Source organism: Amblyraja radiata, chromosome 21, assembly GCF_010909765.2.
Source record: "Amblyraja radiata isolate CabotCenter1 chromosome 21, sAmbRad1.1.pri, whole genome shotgun sequence".
Taxonomy (NCBI): Eukaryota; Metazoa; Chordata; class Chondrichthyes; order Rajiformes; family Rajidae; genus Amblyraja; species Amblyraja radiata.
In genome coordinates, this window is record NC_045976.1 from 33,216,865 (window position 1) to 33,236,225 (window position 19,361).

The 19,361-nt window shown below is 41.8% G+C and overlaps 1 protein-coding gene across 1 annotated transcript in view; it reads left to right on the plus strand.

Annotated features, from left to right (window-relative positions):
* Positions 1 to 1,666: 1,666 nt before the first annotated feature.
* The window catches only part of rbm28 (RNA binding motif protein 28), a 31,221-nt gene continuing 13,526 nt past the window's right edge, over positions 1,667 to 19,361 (plus strand). Inside the window, exons 1-10 of the mRNA XM_033040014.1 lie at positions 1,667 to 1,858; positions 3,113 to 3,256; positions 4,671 to 4,762; positions 8,152 to 8,224; positions 14,052 to 14,144; positions 14,649 to 14,720; positions 15,430 to 15,577; positions 17,549 to 17,718; positions 17,944 to 18,025; positions 18,488 to 18,597. Coding sequence (XP_032895905.1) covers positions 1,702 to 1,858; positions 3,113 to 3,256; positions 4,671 to 4,762; positions 8,152 to 8,224; positions 14,052 to 14,144; positions 14,649 to 14,720; positions 15,430 to 15,577; positions 17,549 to 17,718; positions 17,944 to 18,025; positions 18,488 to 18,597 — 1,141 coding nt within the window. The 5' untranslated portion in view covers positions 1,667 to 1,701. The remainder of the gene's footprint in view (positions 1,859 to 3,112; positions 3,257 to 4,670; positions 4,763 to 8,151; positions 8,225 to 14,051; positions 14,145 to 14,648; positions 14,721 to 15,429; positions 15,578 to 17,548; positions 17,719 to 17,943; positions 18,026 to 18,487; positions 18,598 to 19,361) is intronic.

Sequence of the window (19,361 nt, forward strand, 5' to 3'; positions counted from 1 at the left end):
GTCTGTCCTTGCAGTGTTCTGCTATTCTCCCTTGACAGCTCTGTAGCTCTACAAATGTGCAGGCATGTCTCAAGAGTCAGCTTCTCTTCCCTGAGTAATCTCTCCCTCAGTGCTGAGCTATTTGTACCACACACAAGTCGATCTCTAATCAATGAATCTCTAATGTCCCCAAAATTGCAACTACTAGCAAGTATCTTCAAGCCTGTTACATAGCTGTCCACGTTTTCATCCAATCCTCGGTTCCTCATGAAGAATCGGTACCTTTCCACAGTCTCGTTTACCTTTGGGTTGCAGTACTCGTCAAACTGTATGATCATTGAACTCACTGTGGTCCTCGCTGAAGGGCTAGCACTCGACAAAGTTGCCCGAAGTTCTCTGCCTTTTTCTCCGATGAGATCGTTGAATAGCTTGACTTTTGTGGTCTCTTCGGCGTCTGGCATGGTAAGGTCTATGTACAGTGTGAACTCCTCCTTCCAACTTTTCCATGACTTCGCCAAGTTGTTGGAGTCCAAAACCAAAGTTCCAGGGGGTTTTAGCCCTTCCATCGCTGTCAGCTAGCTGTTGTTTTTTGTTTTTTTTCTTTGCCGGCTTCTGTAAGGCTAACGTTAGCCTGCTGCTAGCTAGCTAAACTTTCACTTTTCTAGTTAATTCTGACAATTTTCGACGTCGATCCCACCGCTGCCACCATGTTTCTTTATGTTCTGGCTCTTTCTGGACTATACATAATGGACGATTAAAGCAGTCTTGCTTACTAGATCTTTATTGTCTTTGTGCAGTCATCATCCAAACTGTGTCACGAGCCCGGTGTCACCTCTAAAACAGTCCCCCGTACAACAGTACTTAAATAAACAATCCTATTGTTACAGAGTACATATCAGCTCCATGCAAAAGTACAATAGTTATCATTTCTTCATAGACTTTTAAATTGTTTCACCTCACATACTTCTCTGACTCAGTTTTGAATGCTTTGATTGAATTCGTCTCCACTCAATGCATTTCAGACTAACAGACTTGAAACAGCTATATGTCGGGACCACAATCTGAATTGTTCTGAAGTGTGAAGAAGGGTTCTAACCCAAAACGTCACCTATTCCTTTTCGCCAGAGATGCCGCCTGACCCGCTGAGTTACTCCAGCATTTTGTGTCTATCTTCGGTTTAAACCAGCATCTACAGTTTCTTCCTATACATATGTTGGGGCCCATCCAGGTTTAAGAGAAATTGATTGTGAAAATATTTCACAAAGGAGTGCCCTCTTTCCCACTAAAACGAATTCCTTATGGGCACTTTATCTGCAAATATTGAATATGGGCCTGATCCAACCAGTCTTGGCTGAGTATTCGTCCTGCACTCATGAAACGGAAAGAAGTTGTGAATTGTAGTGGCTCAGTTTAGCGGAGCTGATAGATTAGCAAAAGAAAATCTGCTTTTTGTTACCAAAAGGTCGAATCATGAAGCAGGCCCTTCAGTCCACCATGTGCCGACTGACCATGTGCTGACTTAAGTACACGTCCACACTAATTTCATTTTATTCTCGTCAGATTTTAGTTATTATTGAGAAATCATCTTTTGAATGTTAAATCAAGTAATTTGAGCTCTTCTAAAAAGTGTGGAAGGAAACAGACTTTTTAATTTCTGAAGCGGACTGTTTGGTTTAACGGTTTGGTTCCCGTCGGAAGAGTTGTTCAGGCGGCGCAGTAAACATGGCAGCGCCCGCAGGGGAGGATCAGGCTGCCGCTCAAAGCCGTTTGAGGACCGTGTTCGTGAGAAACCTGCCGACCTCGGCTAACAACGAGCGGCTAGAGGAGATTTACAGCGAGCTGGGGCCGGTGAAGCATTGTTTCGTAGTGAAGGAGAAAGGTTAGGGAAGAGGTAGCGGGGTGCACACGTTGGGAACAGCAACAGCAGCAGCAGCAACGTGGTGCTGTTGTAGTCGGGGCTGTTGTCCTGCTGCTGCACTTTGGTTTTGGGTTGGTGGTCGGTTCAGTGGAAGGGGTGATATGAGTGAGGGGGTTGCTCCCTTTGATCAGTGGCTCAGGCTGACGGGACCCCACCATCTCGACGCTGTAGAATTATAACTCACCATTATGACCACCATTTCAGTGGGCTTCACCTGTAACGAGCTTGTTTTTCAACATAGCATATATAAATGTAAACACACAACGTGAATCACGGTCAGCAAAGCAAGAGTGACGAGTTAAAAAAAAGCTACGGTAGACAAAAATGCTGGAGAAACTCAGCGGGTGAGGCAGCATGGACAGCAGAGTTAAATCTGTGTTGAAGGTTGGCAAAATACCAGAAAAATCTTTAAGTTTGATCTGAAGTTTCTTGATCTAAGGTTGTCAGCAGGCTTGCTAACGCAGAAGTTGCTGGAATGACAGAATTGCATGAAAATTCATAGAAAAGTGGGAACTAGACGCCCTTCAGATTGTATTAAACGGAAAAAGTAAGGTATCTAAATTATAATGGGGCAGTGAGATGGAACCCCATGAAGTATTTACCTATATTATTAACGGATTAAACTTAATGTATAAGAAAGAAATATGATTGGCAGAAGTTATGAGTTAGTTATTAGGTATAGAAAAGGATATGTAGAGGAAGATAGGCACATCATTGAGGAGTAACTCAGCGGGACAGGCAGCATCTCTGGAGAGAAGGAAGGGAAAGTGGATTGGGTGAGAAGAAGTTGAAAGAATAATACATCTCAACATAGCACAACTTCTGGCTGGAGTGAGAATTAACAGATTTGTTTTTTTGGGCCTTCAAGTTTGAGTTTGTTGGAATTATTAATCCTCTCGATAGAATGGCTTTTACAAAGTGGATCTCCACCCCCTTGTGGTTCAGAACAATAGATACTGGCCAGTATTTTCAAATCTATACAGGTGTGGGGCCTGAAGAATGGATTGATATCTTCTGAATAATTTGAGTAAAGTTGACACAATTAAATTTAAAATTAAATTTCCAGTGCAGGATTGTCAAGTCATGATTTACATGGAATAACAGTTTGTGCTTCCACTTTATATACATGTGATGCTGTGCAATTTGGAATGTTGTAATTTATATAAGCAGATTTTGATGCAGTGCAGTAATTGATTTTTTCCCCTCTCTGTCTAGGTAGCCAGACTTGTCGTGGTTTTGGATATGTCACTTTTTCCCTTCCGGAAGATGCCAAAAAAGCGCTGAAAGAAACAAAGTTCTACGATAGCCAGAAAATATTTGCTTCTCTTGCTAAGAAGAAACTTCTGGGGAAGAAAGAGGGTGAGTGCTGCAGCTTCCAGGACAGATAGGACTGTCTGCCAGGGTAACCAATAACGTAGTAGCTCAAACATTGCATTTTTACATAGTCAGCAAAAAAGTTCATTCTTTCTATTAGCTGCAGGTATTAAATATATTTGGACACTCTCAAAACATTTTATAATTTGCATGGACTCGCAGCATTTTGGACTCTTCTCTACCAGTGAATTCTCTACAATATGTTATGCTGTAGATTCTGGTATATGCAGTTTGTTGTGTCGTCACTGTGATTTTCAAGCCTGCTTCATTGAAGTACAATCACAACCATAGGTTCAATGTTATCTCCTGACAGTGAGTTGGAGAGACCTTCAATAAATGCTGTTGTTAATACATTGCGTTTCAGAGCTCCAGTGACTTCAGCAAGTTAAGGTTCTGCTGTATACTGGATAAATAGAGTTTGGTTTCTGCATGTATATTCCATCCTGGTGTTAGAATCCGTAGTGACTTGGTTGAGAGCCCTCTCAACTTTTGAGTTAGAATGTTGCAGATTTAAGACCCACTCCAGAAATCAGCATAAATATTTAGGCCTCATTCCAGTGCCAGTACTGAAGCACATTGACATTGTTTGAACCTCATCTTTCAAATATGTAAAAACTGCAGAAATAAAACATTACATAACCTTCATTTGAAGAGGAGCAGTTAAGTTATACCTGAAGAAGGATTTCGACCCAAAAAAATGCCTATTTCCTTTGCTCCATAGATGCTGCCTCACCCGCTGAGTTTCTCCAGCATTTTTGTCCACCTAAGTTATACCTCATGTCGATGCCAATACTAATTCCCCAATCTGTTTTTGCAAAAGAGATTATTTGTATTTTATCATTCAGTACTGAAGGTCTCTTGCTCAAAGGAGTCGTATGAAAACTTAAGACCAGTCTCTTGCTAGTCTCTACAAGGTATGAAATAGCAGCACAAAATTACCTTTAAATTGGACAGGTTTCCAGTTATACTTTTAAGTAATCTGAAAATAGGAATAAAGATTGGGGGATAGAAATGAAGGTGGGATAAATATGCTCTGTTGTTTTACAGAGGGATCTTTACCCTGTATTTAAACTCAAGGGATTTATATTGTGTACTGACCAGGAATACTGAAAACACACGATAGACACAAAAAGCTGAAGTAACTCAGCGGGACAGGCAACTTCTCTGGAGAGAAGTAATGGGTGACGTTTCGGGTCGAGACCCTTCGACCCGGAACGTCACCCATTCCTTCTCTCCAGGGTTGCTGCCTGTCCCGCTGAGTTACTCCAGCTTTTTGTGTCTTATCATCGGTTTAAACCAGCATCTGCAGTTCCTTCTTGCACCTACTGAAAACACACTTGTTTATGAAATCATTTTCATTAATTTAAATTAAATTAATTATTACGTTTTAATTTTACAGCCCCCAAGGAAGCTCCTAAAATAAATGTACAACAGAAAACACAGAAATTGCAGAAAAAAGCAAGGTTGATTGTTCGAAACCTGAGCTTTAAGGTACTAATTAAGAATCAACTTGTGGTCTAACATCAGTTGTAATCGTCATTTAGTTTGACCATGTCTGAAATAGTCTGTTTACCTCTTATTTGTTAAACATGTGATGATCTAAACAAAAACCAAAATTGCAGTAACTGTGGGATGGGAATAGAAACAGGATTACTATTTCAGCTTGTCAGAGTTGGGAAAGAGAAAAGTTTTTTTCTAAATATTTAAAGAAGGCAGGGAAAGGGATGGATAGGACAAAAGAGAATAGCTGAAGTTCAGGCCAGTGTTGTAGGTATGATGGGAAGTTAGAAGGTGACAAAGGAGTAGAATATGGATGACTTACGACCAAAATATCCAATTCTTACCCGTACAGAGAAAGTGCCGTTCCCCAATCTCCCCCCCATAGCCCAGCAAATGCAATCCTTTTCGATGCTCATTCAGGCTTCCTTTGAACATAACTATCGAATAATCCTCCATTAGTATACTTGACAGTATTTAAAAAAAGTATCCTCATCAAATTTTTGGTGCTTCTGCCTATGTCCCAGGTTCTTGACCCCGGCCTCCAGTGGAATAGTTTATCTCTGTCAATCTGATGACACGCTCCTTGTTTTTAAATAGCTCTATCAGATACCCTCAAAACTTCCTATGTTTCAAGAAGAGCAATTCCAATTTCTTCAGTCCGGTCTTCCCTGGAAGCAGTGTGTTTTTTTTTTGGTTCTCCACCCTCATTAAGTGCTGCACTCTGAACGGGACATGGTACTCTGCGTCAGTGTTTTATAAGAGTTTGTTGTGACTTCCTGTTCTTGTATTCCATGCCTCTGTTAAACAATGCTCGGTATCCCAGGAGATGGTAGTTAAATTACCCAAGCTTGTATCCCACAATGGCAACTGTGGGAAATAGATTTGGATAATGTAAAAAAAAAACTAGCCAGAACTACAAAACCTCCATGTCGGTCTGACTGATTTGTGAAACAAACTAAACATTGTAATTGGCTCAACCACGACAGTTCCCTTGTACATTTGGATGGCTTGATTGTAATTATGTGTAGTCTTCCTGCTGAGTGGATGACACGCAACAAAAAAGTTTTCACTGTATCTAGGTAGACGTGACAATAAACTAAACTAACTCCACAACAATTTTATTGACTCTGAAATAGCCTAGAAAGCTAGGGGCAATTAAGAATGGCCAATAAATACTGGTTTTTCCAGCACTACCAATGTTTTAAAAATGAATAAATAAAAGTCTCTCATACTTTTTTTTGGTCATTTTCTTTACCTGTCATGCCACTTTTTATGAATCATGTACATATTACTGACTCCAATCCTGTGTAATCCTTATAGAATTGTGCTCTTTGATTGAAGTGTTTCTTTTTATTCTTCTTACTGGAAAGTAACCACACATTTCTTAGTGTTGAATTTCTTCTACCTTTTATCTGCTCATTTCACCCACCGTAATTTTTTTTCCCTTGATGTCTCGACTTGAAGTCTGCTGTTTTCTTTAGTTTGCCGTTTTTCTGTGTCTAGCACCTCTGGTGAATTTCACTGTACACTTCCCGAAAGTCCAATATCAATTCATGGTTTCCTAGCCAATTTTCTATCCCTGTTACTACACTCCCTTTCATTTTACACCACCAATCTTAATATACTTATTTTGTGGCTCTGTTTACTTATCAACCACCTTGGTCTACATCAATAAACTCCAGCAAGATTTGTTTGGTACCATTTGAACATTTGCATGCTGACTTTCTCTACTGAACGGACACTTGTCCACTTGATTCATAATTTATGTGAATGTGAATTTATGGAATTCTCTGCCACAGAGGGCAGTGGAGGCCAAGTCACTGGATGGATTTAAGAGAGAGTTAGATAGAGCTCTAGGGGCTAGTGGAGTCAAGGGATATGGGGAGAAGGCAAGCACGGGTTATTGATGGGGGACGATCAGCCATGATCACAACGAATGGTGGTGCTGGCTCGAAGGGCCGAATGGCCTCCTCCTGCACCTAGTTTCTATGTTTCTTTATGTTTCTATAATTCTGTCCCCAATTATTGTTTCTCATGCCTTTCTCATCATTGAGGTTAAACTGGTCTGAGAGTAAGTGACTTGTTCCTACAGCCTATTTTATGAACAATAATCTAGCATTTGCAGTTCTACAGCCTTATGCACCACCCCTAAATCTATTGTTTGGAAGGTTATGGCTAGGACTTGTGCAGTTTCCTCTCAACTTTCCATCTGGCCTCAGTGGTTTATCCATGTTAAATGTAGCTTGCTTGTCCTTCTAGGAGATCCTCTTTTTACTATTCCCCCCCCCAAGATTGAATCCCAACTGAATGTTTATTTGGTGAGACTTCAGCAGTATCGTTGTCCTTGGTGAGAACTGATGTAAAGTTACTACTTCAGCTGTGCCCTTAATGCTTCATGAGAAAAATCTTAATTTAAGTATATATTTAATGGTGGAAATTATATTTTTCAAGTATATAGATAAGTATAAAATACATAATTACATTTAAATTCAGCAAATTTTAATTTGTAAGTGGATCTGTGTGGGAATTTGGTTGAAATGATCATTGATTCAGAAAGTGACCCAGGATTTGAGTATGGAAATATTTGGGTTATCTCTGCGCTGTCATCTTTTGAGGGCAGGGTTTCTGATGCATAGTTTGTGAGAAATACTGACACCTTGAAGGGAATTTACATAAATGAGCGTTTCATTCACTGGGGCTCAGAACATTAAAGATTGAATTGACGGAATTTTTCACGATATTTGGACAACATGGTGAGGTTGGAGAAAAATTAATTGGAACCAGAGGATATGGTTTAACATTAGATCCAGGTGTTTCGGAGATGAAGGGCCAGGGTATAGAGTTTGTGGTTGGCAGAGAAAATGTTGGCTTTGGTATTCTTACTGTTGAGCTGAATAGAATTGTTTTTGGTCCAAGATTGGACACTTGAAACACACAGCCAGTAGAAGGGGAAAGTGAGGAGGAGGGTAGTGATATGGGCAGCTGTGCCAAATACTGCAGGCAAGATGATCCAAGATAATGCTACATGGACACAGTCATAGAGATATCAGTCGACCAGGTCTCTTAAATGATGAACCCGAGAGAGATTTGAATATACATAAGACGGTCATGGGTTTGGGGGATGAAGATAATTATATTGCAGAGGGATTGAGACATGAATCAGTATTTTGCACAAACTGTAATTCAGAATTAGTTTTCTTTGGACAAATTTATTGTTATCTTTTTCGCAAGAAGCATTAGAGATGAAGTTGTTGATGTATCAATCATCTCCAATTTCTATAGGCTACATTTTATCCATTTAAATATGACACTGCTTGAGAGAGTGATGATTGACCTCAGAACAGTAATGTTTTGCCCAATGGATGTTTCTTTCCTTTCAGTGTTCAGAAGGTGATTTGAAGACAAATTTCTCACAGTATGGGACTGTGCTGGAGGTCAACATACCTACCAAAGGTTGGTTTTAAAATCGGGAAACCCGGTGCTTTAGATGGTTAGCTAGAACCAGAACAGTACAACACAAGAACAAGCCCTTCGGCTCACAATGACTGTGCCTAACATGATTTCAAGGTCAACTCTTATCTTTCCATTCCCTGTATATCTGTATGTCTCTTAAGGTCTCAAAGGTCTCTTAAATGCAGCTGTCATATCTGAGTCCGCCACCACCCCTCGTAATGCATTCCAGGCACTCACCACCCTCCCTATTTTTTTTTTTTTAATTGCCTTGCGCATCTCTTTAAAACTCTCACCTTAAAGCTATGCCCACTAGTATTTGCTATTTCCATCCTGGGGAAAAAAATGATTCTGACTGTCTACCCTATCTGTGCCTTCCATATTTGTAGGTACTTTTATATAAGGCATGAGGAACGTGTAGCAGCCAATGCACACCCATTGCCAGACACCCATCCCTGAAAGGTACTTTTACATTCCTTGTAGCCTTTTATGCCACAGTCGCCTGACTTCTGTTTGATTACGGAGATCATACTTACCCTTCTTGGACAGTGTTTATCATTCTTCTTGAAATCTTGGATTTGCACTTTGGCACAGAGTGAATCTCCATGTTCATCCAAACCTCAAGAAATCACTCCCCAACTTCCACCAACATGTCTCCTGCTGCACCAGAGGACCTAACACCCTCGACCACTGCTACACCACCATCAAGAATGCCTATCGTTCTATCCCTCGCCCTCACTTCGGTAAATCCGACCATACCGCGGTGCTGCTTCTTCCTGCCTACAAGCAGCAATTAAAGAGCGCACCCCCAGAAGTGAGGACAGCACAGAGCTGGTCGGGGGGGGGGCAGAAGAACAACTCCAGGACTGTTTGGAGTCTGTAGACTGGGCAATGTTCAAGGACTCGGCAACGGACTTGAACGAATATGCCACAGTCGTTACAGACTTCATAAAGAAATGTGTGGAGGTCTGCATCCCTACAAAAACCTTCCGAGTGTTTCCCAATCAGAAACCTTGGATGAACTTTGAGATCCGCACTCTCCTGAAGTCCAGACACAGGGCATTCACCTCCGATGATACAGTGGCCTACATGAAGACCAGATACGACCTTGGTAAGGCCATCAAAAAGGCCAAAAGGGACTTCTGCTCCAAACTGGAGGACGAGACAGATGTTCGGCAGCTGTGGCAGGGTCTGAATGCAATCACCTCCTACAAGGCAAAACCAGGAGGCAGCTCGAATGCCGGTGTAACATCACTCCCTGACGAGCTCAATGCATTTTACGCACGCTTTGACAGGGAGAATACTGATGTGCCTTCCCGATCCCCCATTCGCTGCGATGGCATTTCAGTCTCAGTCACAGAGGCCGATGTCAGGAAATCCTTCAGAGGGGTGAACCCCCGAAAAGCACCTGGTCCTGATGGTATACCCGGCCGTGTTCTAAAAACCTGTGCGGACCAACTGGCGGGAGTTTTTACGGACATTTTCAACCTCTCACTTCTGAGGTCTGAGGTCCCCACCTGCTTTAAAAGGGCATCAATTATACCGGTGCCCAAGAAGAGTAAGGTGACATGTCTCAATGACTATCGACCAGTGGCACTAACGCCGGTGGTGATGAAGTGCTTTGAGAGGTTGATCATGGAGCAAATCAACTCCTACATCGACAAAAACCTGGACCCACTGCAGTTCGCGTACCGCCACAACAGATCAACGGTGGATGCGATCTCGCTGGCCCTCCACTCCGCACTGGACCACTTGGACAACAAAAACTCATATGTCAGGCTGTTATTCATTGATTACAGCTCGGCATTTAACACAATCATCCCCTCCAAACTGGTTACCAAACTCGCAGAACTGGGTCTCTGCGCATCCCTCTGCAACTGGATCCTTGACTTCCTCGTCCACAGACCACAGTCTGTTCGTATTGGTGGAAATGTGTCAGCCTCAATAACAATCAGCACGGGAGCACCTCAAGGCTGCGTGCTCAGCCCCCTGCTGTACTCACTCTATACCCATGACTGCGTAGCGAACCACAGTGCGAACTCCATCATCAAGTTCGCTGACGACACCACTATTGTGGGGCGTATCACTGATGGGGATGAGTCAGAGTACAGAAGAGAGATCGAGCAACTGTCCATATGGTGCCAGCGCAATAACCTGGCCCTCAACACCAGCAAAACCAAGGAACTGATTGTGGACTTTGGAAGGAGTAGGAGGGGGACCCACAGCCCCATTTATATCAACGGGTCGATGGTTGAAAGGGTCAAGAGCTTCAAATTCCTGGGCGTGCACATCTCTGAAGATCTTTCCTGGTCCGAGAACACTAATGCAATCATCAAAAAAGCACATCAGCGCCTCTACTTCCTGAGAAGATTACGGAGGGTCGGATTGTCAAGGAAGACTCTCTCTAACTTCTACAGGTGCACAGTCGAGAGCATGCTGACCGGTTGCATCGTGGCTTGGTTCGGCAATTTGAGCGCCCTGGAAAGGAAAAGACTACAAAAAGTAGTAAACACTGCCCAGTCCATCATCGGCTCTGACCTTCCTTCCATCGAGGGGATTTATCGCAGTCGCTGCCTCAAAAAGGCTGGCAGTATCATCAAAGACCCACACCATCCTGGCCACACACTCATCTCCCTGCTACCTTCAGGTAGAAGGTACAGGAGCCTGAAGACTGCAACAACCAGGTTCAGGAATAGTTACTTCCCCTCAGCCATCAGGCTATTAAACCTGGCTCGGACAAAACTCTGATTATTACCAACCACTTTCTGTTATTTGCACTATCAGTTTATTTATTCATGTGTGTATATATTTATATCATGGTATATGGACACATTTATCTGTTTTGTAGTAAATGCCTACTATTTTCTGTGTGCTTAAGTAAAGCAAGAATTTCATTGTCCTATACAGGGACACATGACAATAAACTAACTTGAACTTGAACTTGAGTTTCTGGTTAGGATGCACCCTAATTATCTTTGTCGTAGCGCAGCTGTCTATGCATTTCTTGATGAAATCAGTGCTGACCGAGGATGAAGTTGTCTTGAACACATTTCAGTCCTGCGACTCAAGGCAGTCCTGAACTAGGTACTCAAACCATTGCTGTTTGTTTTGTGCCTGGGATATTTGTGTTGGGCTAGGCAACTTCCCACTCATCTGAAAGATGTTTTTGAAAAGTAAGTGTCGCAAAATAAGTAAATTGTTTTAAATAGAGAGGAAAATACCTGGTACAAATATTTTGCAAGGAAGGGTGATCATATGAAAGAGCAGCAGAGACAGAATAATTGGCCATCACTTTCAAAGAATGGGTGGCGCAGTGGTAGTGCTGCTGCATTACAGGGCTTGCAGCGCTGGAGACCCGGGTTCAATCACGACTACGGGTGCTGTCGGTACGGAGTTTGTACGTTCTCCCCGTGACCGCATGGGTTTTCTCCGAGATCTTCGGTTTCACAGGTTATAGTAGAATTAGGCCATTCGGCCCATCGAGTCTACTCCGTCATTTAATCATGGCTGATCTCTGCCTTCGAATCCCATTTTCCTGCCTTCTCCCTATAACCCCCGATACCAGTTTTAATCAAGAATTTACTTATCACTGCCTTCAAAATATCCACTGACTTGGCCTCTACAGCTGTCTGTAGCAATGAGTTCTACGGATTAACTACCCTCTGACTAAAGAAGTTCCTCCTCGCCTCCTTTCTAAAAGAACACTATTTAATTCTGAGGCTATAAACTCTGGTCCTAGGCTCTCCCACCAGTGGAAACATCCTCTCTATCTACGCCTTTCATTATTCTGTACGTTTCAATTAGGTCCCCCCTCAACCTTCTAAACTCCAGCGAGTAGAGGCCCAGTGCTGTCAAAAGCTTATTATATGCTAACCCACTCATTCCTCGAATCATTCTTGTAAACCTCCTCTGGACCCTCTCCAGAGCCAGCACATCCTTCGTCAGATATGGGGCCCAAAATCTACTTGCAGTACTCCAAAGATACAGGTTTGTAGGTTAATTGGCTTGGGTTTGTATACTTGGTATAAGTATAAATTGTCCCGTGTGTGTCTAGACTTGTGTTAATGTGCGGGGATTGCTGGTCGGTGCGGACTCGATGGGCTGAAGGGCCTGTTTCACTCGTACCGCTAAACTAAACTAATCTGGTTTTCTGCTGCATCTTTGATTCTGTGCTGTATGATGTAGTTTTCTGTTTTCGTGCTGGAACTATGATTATTAAGGCTACAAAATCTAGTTCCTGTGAAATAAACAGTGAGTGAACATATTTGTTGTGCACTCAACAGCAGGTCAAGTCCCATGTTGAGATTACCTTGTGGAAACCATGTCTTTTAAAACCGCAACGTCCAGTTCCCATCAAATAAACAGTGAGCATGTGTTAAGGATCAATGATCTTAAATATTAGTTCTGTTTCTCTTTTTACCGATGCTGCATGATTTATTAGCTCCAAGCATTTTCTGTAACTGGCCCTTGATCTGCTGCTGAGTACACAACAGCCATGTTCGTCTTGACTCCCGCATTGAGATACCTGACTTGGTATTTTTAAAGTGGGATTACTGAGGTTAGATGTTACAGAGGTTCTGTTAATTCCCATAGTGCTTTTGTGATCAACTGTTAGGCAGGATTGGCTATGGGGATTTGGGTAGCTGGCACATAGGCAGGTAAAGGAAAACCAGGTGGGGTTCTCAGTGAAATCAAAGGATCAGTTTTTTGGTTTTTGCCAGGTACTCTCCCAGTAGGTAGTTTATTGATTAATTGAGCAGTGTTCAACTGCTCAAGGGCCAGTAACAGAAAATGCTTGGAACTAGTAAATCATGCAGCAAAAAGAGAAACAGAGCTAATATTTCTAATCATTTGTAAAAGTTTGCTTCTTAAAACAGACAACAACATACACAAACGGTTAAAGGTAAACCAAGTCAAGCTTTAATCGATCGTCAGACGGGAGTGGCGGGGACCAGTGCAAATAGTATACAGCTATACTCTTTTGCTCAACATGCTTCCACTCTCCGAGCAAAGAAAGGTTAGTACAGTTGTACTCATCCCTTATCAATAAAACACCCCTACCAAGTCCGAATATGACATGACTGAAAGATACTACAGCCTTTCAGAATACAAGAAAAGCTGGGTCCACATCAGATTCCTCCAATAACAAGTTATTGCTTATCTTTGCAATGTCAGCTATATTTTTCAATCTTGTCTCGTCGTCCTTCTTCATGGCCTTGGACAAACACATGTTATTACTGCAAGCTTCCATCTTAATTTCTATAATAAAACGACAACTTTTACTCCATTTTGTGTACTACATAATATCTGCAAAGTCAGCAGTATTATACAAACTTGGCACAGTCATTCTTTTGTTCTTCACCAGACCTTACGTTCTTATAGTAAGTTTCCATCTTAAATTAGTAAGAAGAACAATTACAATTACTCCATTTTCTGAACTCTAATAGATTTGACTGTATTAACTCGTTCACATTGATCCTTAACCCTTGCTCACGGTTTATTTGATAGGAACTGGACTTTGTGGCTTTAAAATACATGGTTTCCACAAGGTAATCAAATGCTACACCTTGGGCCCGAAATGTGCATCATGCTTGTTTCCAGCATTATTTGTTTTTATTTTGTGTCAGCTTTAAAAGAAAAAATTCAATAACAGATTAAAGCGGGCTTATATTGATGAGGATAGGACAAGTAGAAAAAATGGGATACACAGCAGCAAACATTTTAAATCCGCTGTGCAGAAAATAGTCAGTAAAATGATTCATGAAATGTTTTTTTGCAAATCATGCTCCAGGTTACTGAATGTTTTGGATATTTTCACTCTCTCTCTCAGATGGGAAGATGCGAGGGTTTGCATTTGTTCAGTTCAAGAATGTTCTGGAAGCTGGGAAAGCCTTGAAAGGAATGAACCTGAAGGAAATGAAGGGTAATGAGAGAATTTTGACAAGTACGGTGAAATGGGGAAGCTGGGTTGAGGGATAGCAGGTTGAAGGGCACAATATCACTGATTTGGGACTCCTGTGATTTTTGGGGGTAAAGGTGGATGTGGGATTGGTTGAGGTGGAGGGACAGGACAGAGGCAGAGTGGGTGAGGCGAGACATGATTTACAGAGGGTGGGGAAAGGGGAAGGATATCAGCAGGTGGGTGGCAGTGGAGGAGGGGTTGCTGAGATGAGAAGGGGAAAGTTGGGAGGAAAGACAGGAAGGCTGATTGGGAGGGGTGAAGGAGAAAATAATGAGAATTGGGAGTTGGCAATGAGATAAGAAGGGTGGGGTGCATACAGGAGGATAAGGTCATTGGTGGAACGACGAGATGACGGAAGTAGTGGGATCTAGTGAGAATGGGCAACTCTGGGGCAGACGGAGAAGTGGTGGGTGGCAGCAATGGCATGTGGAATGGATTGTGTCTGATCTTGTGTTGTTCATCCAGGGCGTCCGATGGCAGTGGACTGGGCAGTGGCAAAGGACAAATACAGAGCAAAGGTGGATGCTGCTAATGCAGGTAATACTAATACAACAACCTCTTACAGCTTATGAATAAATTAAAGTTGTGGGGAGTAAAGAGTTCGGGGACATTTTCCAGTGTTTTCCCACTCAGCAGCTTTTCCTGCAGTTTGTTGCTCATCTTTCTTTACTACAACATTAATTGCATTTATGTAGCATCCTCAACATAATTCCAGTGAATGCTTCAATTCTAATAAGAGTATACATTCCAATAAGTCTAAAAAGGACAGAAAAATTGGTAGGTTTTAGAGATTTTAGAAATTTAATGAATGACAAAGAGGAATATGTCGAGAGGGTTTTCAGATGTGAGGTGATTTAATTTCAATGTCCAAGAGGCCAAAACTGAAGGAAAGTAGTGATCTACAAGGGTTGTAGAATTGATAAGTGATGGAAATTGGAAGGACTAGAGCCTGCAGATATTTGAAAACAACTGAGCTGTTTAAAAAAAAAAAAAAAGACAAAGTGCCGGTGTAACTCCAGCATCTACAAACTCCATCCTCCTGTACGCACCGCCCCTTCTCATCCCACTGCCAGACCCAATCAACCCCATTCTCATTTTGTAAACCAGCATCTGCATCCTTGTATCCACATGAGCTGTTTTAAACTAGGCTTTTCTGAACCGGGTGTGAGTGTTGCTAGTCAGGAAATAATTTTCTCTTTTAGTGCCATTTGGAATTCTCAATGCAATACATGATTATTATTGACAGGAGCTGGGAACAAGGAAACGCATTTGGATGTAGTTAATGATGAAGAGAATGAAGAAGAGGATGGTGAGAGTTCGAGTAACTACAAAAATACTGAACCTACAAAAGACCAGAAACCCAAGGTGCCTTGTAAAACAGCTCCCAAGAAAAGGTAAATGAGCATAAATACTAATTGTCCCAAACACTGTTTTCCTATCCATTGTTCCTGGACCAAACAGCTGCCTTCTCTGTAGAAAAAAACTGTCCCGTGATTGGTGTCACTGAAATGTGAGCTGAAGGGACTGAACAGTTTCATTGTGTTCATAATACACAGTTTACACAGTACAGCAAGAAATGGTCAGAAGCAAGAGCCATGATTGTTTGGAGCATAGAGACACAAAATGGTAACAGCCCCTTCGGCCCAACGAGTCCATGCCGAACATTGATCATCCGTTCACACTAATTCTACGTGATCCCACTTTCCCCATTTTCATTTCCTCCACAGCCAGATGCAGTGGAAGCTGATTCTTGTATCCATTCTACTGTCCGGTTGGGATCCTGGAATTCTAGAAATTGAATTGATTATACTAGACAGAGGGCTTGTATACAAAAACAGGGATGTAATGTTGAGGCTCTATAAGGCACTGGTAAAGCTGCATTTGGAATATTGGGAGCAATTTTGGGCACCATATCTGATGAAGGGTGTGCTGGCTCTGGAGAGGATCCAGAGGAGGTTTACAAGAATGATCCCAGGAATTAGTACGTTAACCTATGATGCGGATTTGTCGGCACTTGGCCTGTACTCGCTGGAGTTTAGAAGAAGAGGGGGGGACCTCATTGAAACATACAGAATAGTGAAAGGCTTGGATAGAGTGGATGTGGAGAGGATGTTTCCACCAGTGGGAGAGTCTAGGACTAGAGGTCATAGCTTCGGAATTAAAGGACATTCTTTAGTCAGAGGGTGGTGAATCTGTCAGAGGGTGGTGGAATTCTTTACCATGGAATGCTGTGGAGGCCAAGTCAGTGGATAATTTTAAGACAGAGATAGATAGATTCTTGATTAGTACAGGTGTCAGAGGTTATGGGGAGAAGGCAGGAGAATGTTGTTGGAGAGATAGATCAGCCATGATTGAATGGTGGAGTAGACCTAATGGGCCAAATGGCCTAATTCTACTCCTATTCCTTATGACCTTATAGAAAAGAGTGCAGAGAGGATTGATCAGGCTGTTGCATGGGATGGAATATTTGAGCTAAGGGATAGACTGGACAGGCGAGGTTTGATTTCCTTAGTGTGGAGAAAACTGATTAAGCTATTCAAAAGTATGACATTGATCTCAGTCCTACTGAAGAGCTGGCCATCTGATGAATGACCTGTCCTGGCTTCCCACTGTTCCCAAGGCCCCAAGAAAGCCCCCCTTCTTGTTTCTAACTGCATACCAATCTGCTTTTCGGTTTTTACCTGTGTAGCAGTGGGAGTAATCCAGAGATTACTACTTTTGAAATCCTACTTGTTCAACTCTGACCTAAAAAGATCTCAGTTCCTGTCCTCCTTATATCATTAGTACACATTTAAAAAAAAATAATATTTTTATTAGAAGTAGACATATTATAAAGTATAGTTCATATTATAGTAAAAAAACTTTTCATATACATCAGTCATACATTATTAAAATTTTCAATTGTCGATTACTTCTACTTCTAGTGGTTTTTTTTATATATAGAAAAAGAGAAAAAGAGAGAATAAAGAGTTACAAATATCAAAAAAACAAAAAAGGTGGAATGGATTACTTATAATACGTCATTAGATGTATGTAATTTTTTAGCTAACTCACCTCATTCATCTACTTTAACTCTGTCGCTTCTTTCAAAACCTTTTCTAATCCTGAACAACTTTCGTAAATTCCCATCTCCAGTCTCTGTCTTGGGGAAATCTGCCAGCTCCACGAAACGTTGTGATGTTATTGCGCTCAGAATTCCACGTGCAGCTCAACCTTAAAATGACAACTAAACCGAGGTTGATACATCAATCTGATGAAGACTTGGGCTCATCAAATGTTCTGCATTATGGATTATATTGCAACTATGTCACAGGAAAAGGTAATTTGGCCCAATTTGTCCATGATCAGAATACAATGTGTTTCAGATCAGTGGTGGAGGAAGAGGAAGAGGAAGAAGAAGTCACGGCATCAGATGACGAAATGGGAAGTTCAGAAGCTGAGACTAAAGATGATGACGATGACAATGATGATGATGATGATGATGATGTGTCCATTGATGAAAACTCAGAGGATAGCGACTTGGAGGAGGAAGATGGTACGTTATCTCTTTAAGATATATTTGAAAATTGGTGAAATTTGGGACCTTGGCCAATGATGGAGGGGAAGAACTTTGTGTAGAATTTGCACTCTTTAGTTTAGAGATACAGCACCAAAACAGGCCCTTCGGCCCACCGAGTCTGCGTCGACCAGCGATCCCCGCACCCTGACACTATCCTCTTAAGAGGTGGGTTGTTTTTATATTTCTGTCTTTTTCCTTCAGATGAAAAGCCTGTGAAGAAAAAGAAGTTGAGCAAGGCCAGTCTTTCAGTGGATGTCCATGAAGGACGGACGATCTTCATCAGGTAGGAATAGAAGCCTATCATGGAAGAGTGGACGAGAAATCCAAAAATAATTTGATGCCTTTGAATTGTAGTCTTCAATGCAGCAAAACTAGTGGTGAAACACTCAACACAGCTCATAGAGAAAAGAATCTGGTGACTTTAAAAGAGGATTTGTACATTTACCGTTGCCCTCCAGATCAGTAATATTTGTGCACCCAAACCTCTGGAAAAGTTTGGAGGAATATATATATAAAAACTGAGGCATGGGTGATCAGTCAAAGTCAGGGGCTTTGGACTTCTTTTTCCCTAACAGTGGTCCAAAAATCATCACTGATAGATCATTTTGTGTCCAGCTATGTTCTTAACATGGATCACCCTCTGGTTTTAATTCATTCTGTGCTGTTTGATGAGTGTAACCTTTTGGTTTCAGCTGGTTTCTCTTGATTTATATCATAGTTTACCACTTTTCTATTTTTCCTGCAGGAATCTGTCTTTTGACAGCGAGGAAGATTCACTGGGAGAGCTATTGGAGCAGTTTGGAGATCTGAAATATGTTCGTATTGTCATGCATCATGACACAGAGCACTCCAAGGGTGAGGCAAGAGACATAGAACGCTGCTTGGCAATAAAATAAATCAGTGCTCAATTGCTGATATTAATGACAAATGCACAATCCATTGTACAGGTCCTCCCCAGGTTATGAATGCCTGATATGTACAGCCCATACATACGAGCTTTTAGGAGAGTGGCGGAATGGCTTTGCTTGCTGCAGCGGGTCTGCTGGCATCTTCTGCCGTGTTTGTGGCAATATCTGGTTAAATATCTGAACATAGTGCCTTCAGATGGCTTATGTTTTATTTAAATATATTGCTGGGCGGCTGCATTTGCATTCGTGAACTTGTTTGGGGTTATGGACAGTTCTCCGGACTGGATTCCTGTCATAATCTGGGAGGACTTTATTTAACATAGGTGGAGAGCGGAAAGGTCTAAGAAGTGCTGAGGGTGAGGAATAGTAATTTAGTTAAGTTTAATTTAGAGTTACAGCATGGAAGTCATTCCGCTCACCGAGTTCTTGTTGACTAACAATCACTCGTTCACACAAGATCTATGTTATCCCAGTTTCTCATTTACTACCGACACACTAGGGGCAATTTACAGAGGTCAATTAACCTACAAACCCACATGACTGGAATGTGGGAGGAAACCAGAGCACCCGAGTAAACCCACGTGGTCACAGAGAGTTGAAACGAGAGCATTTTAGACCAGCAAAAAACTGACAAAGAAAAGAATATGGAATATAGAAACCGATGAGAAACCTAAAAACAGAGTGGAAGGGCTCGGGAGTTGGTATTAAGTC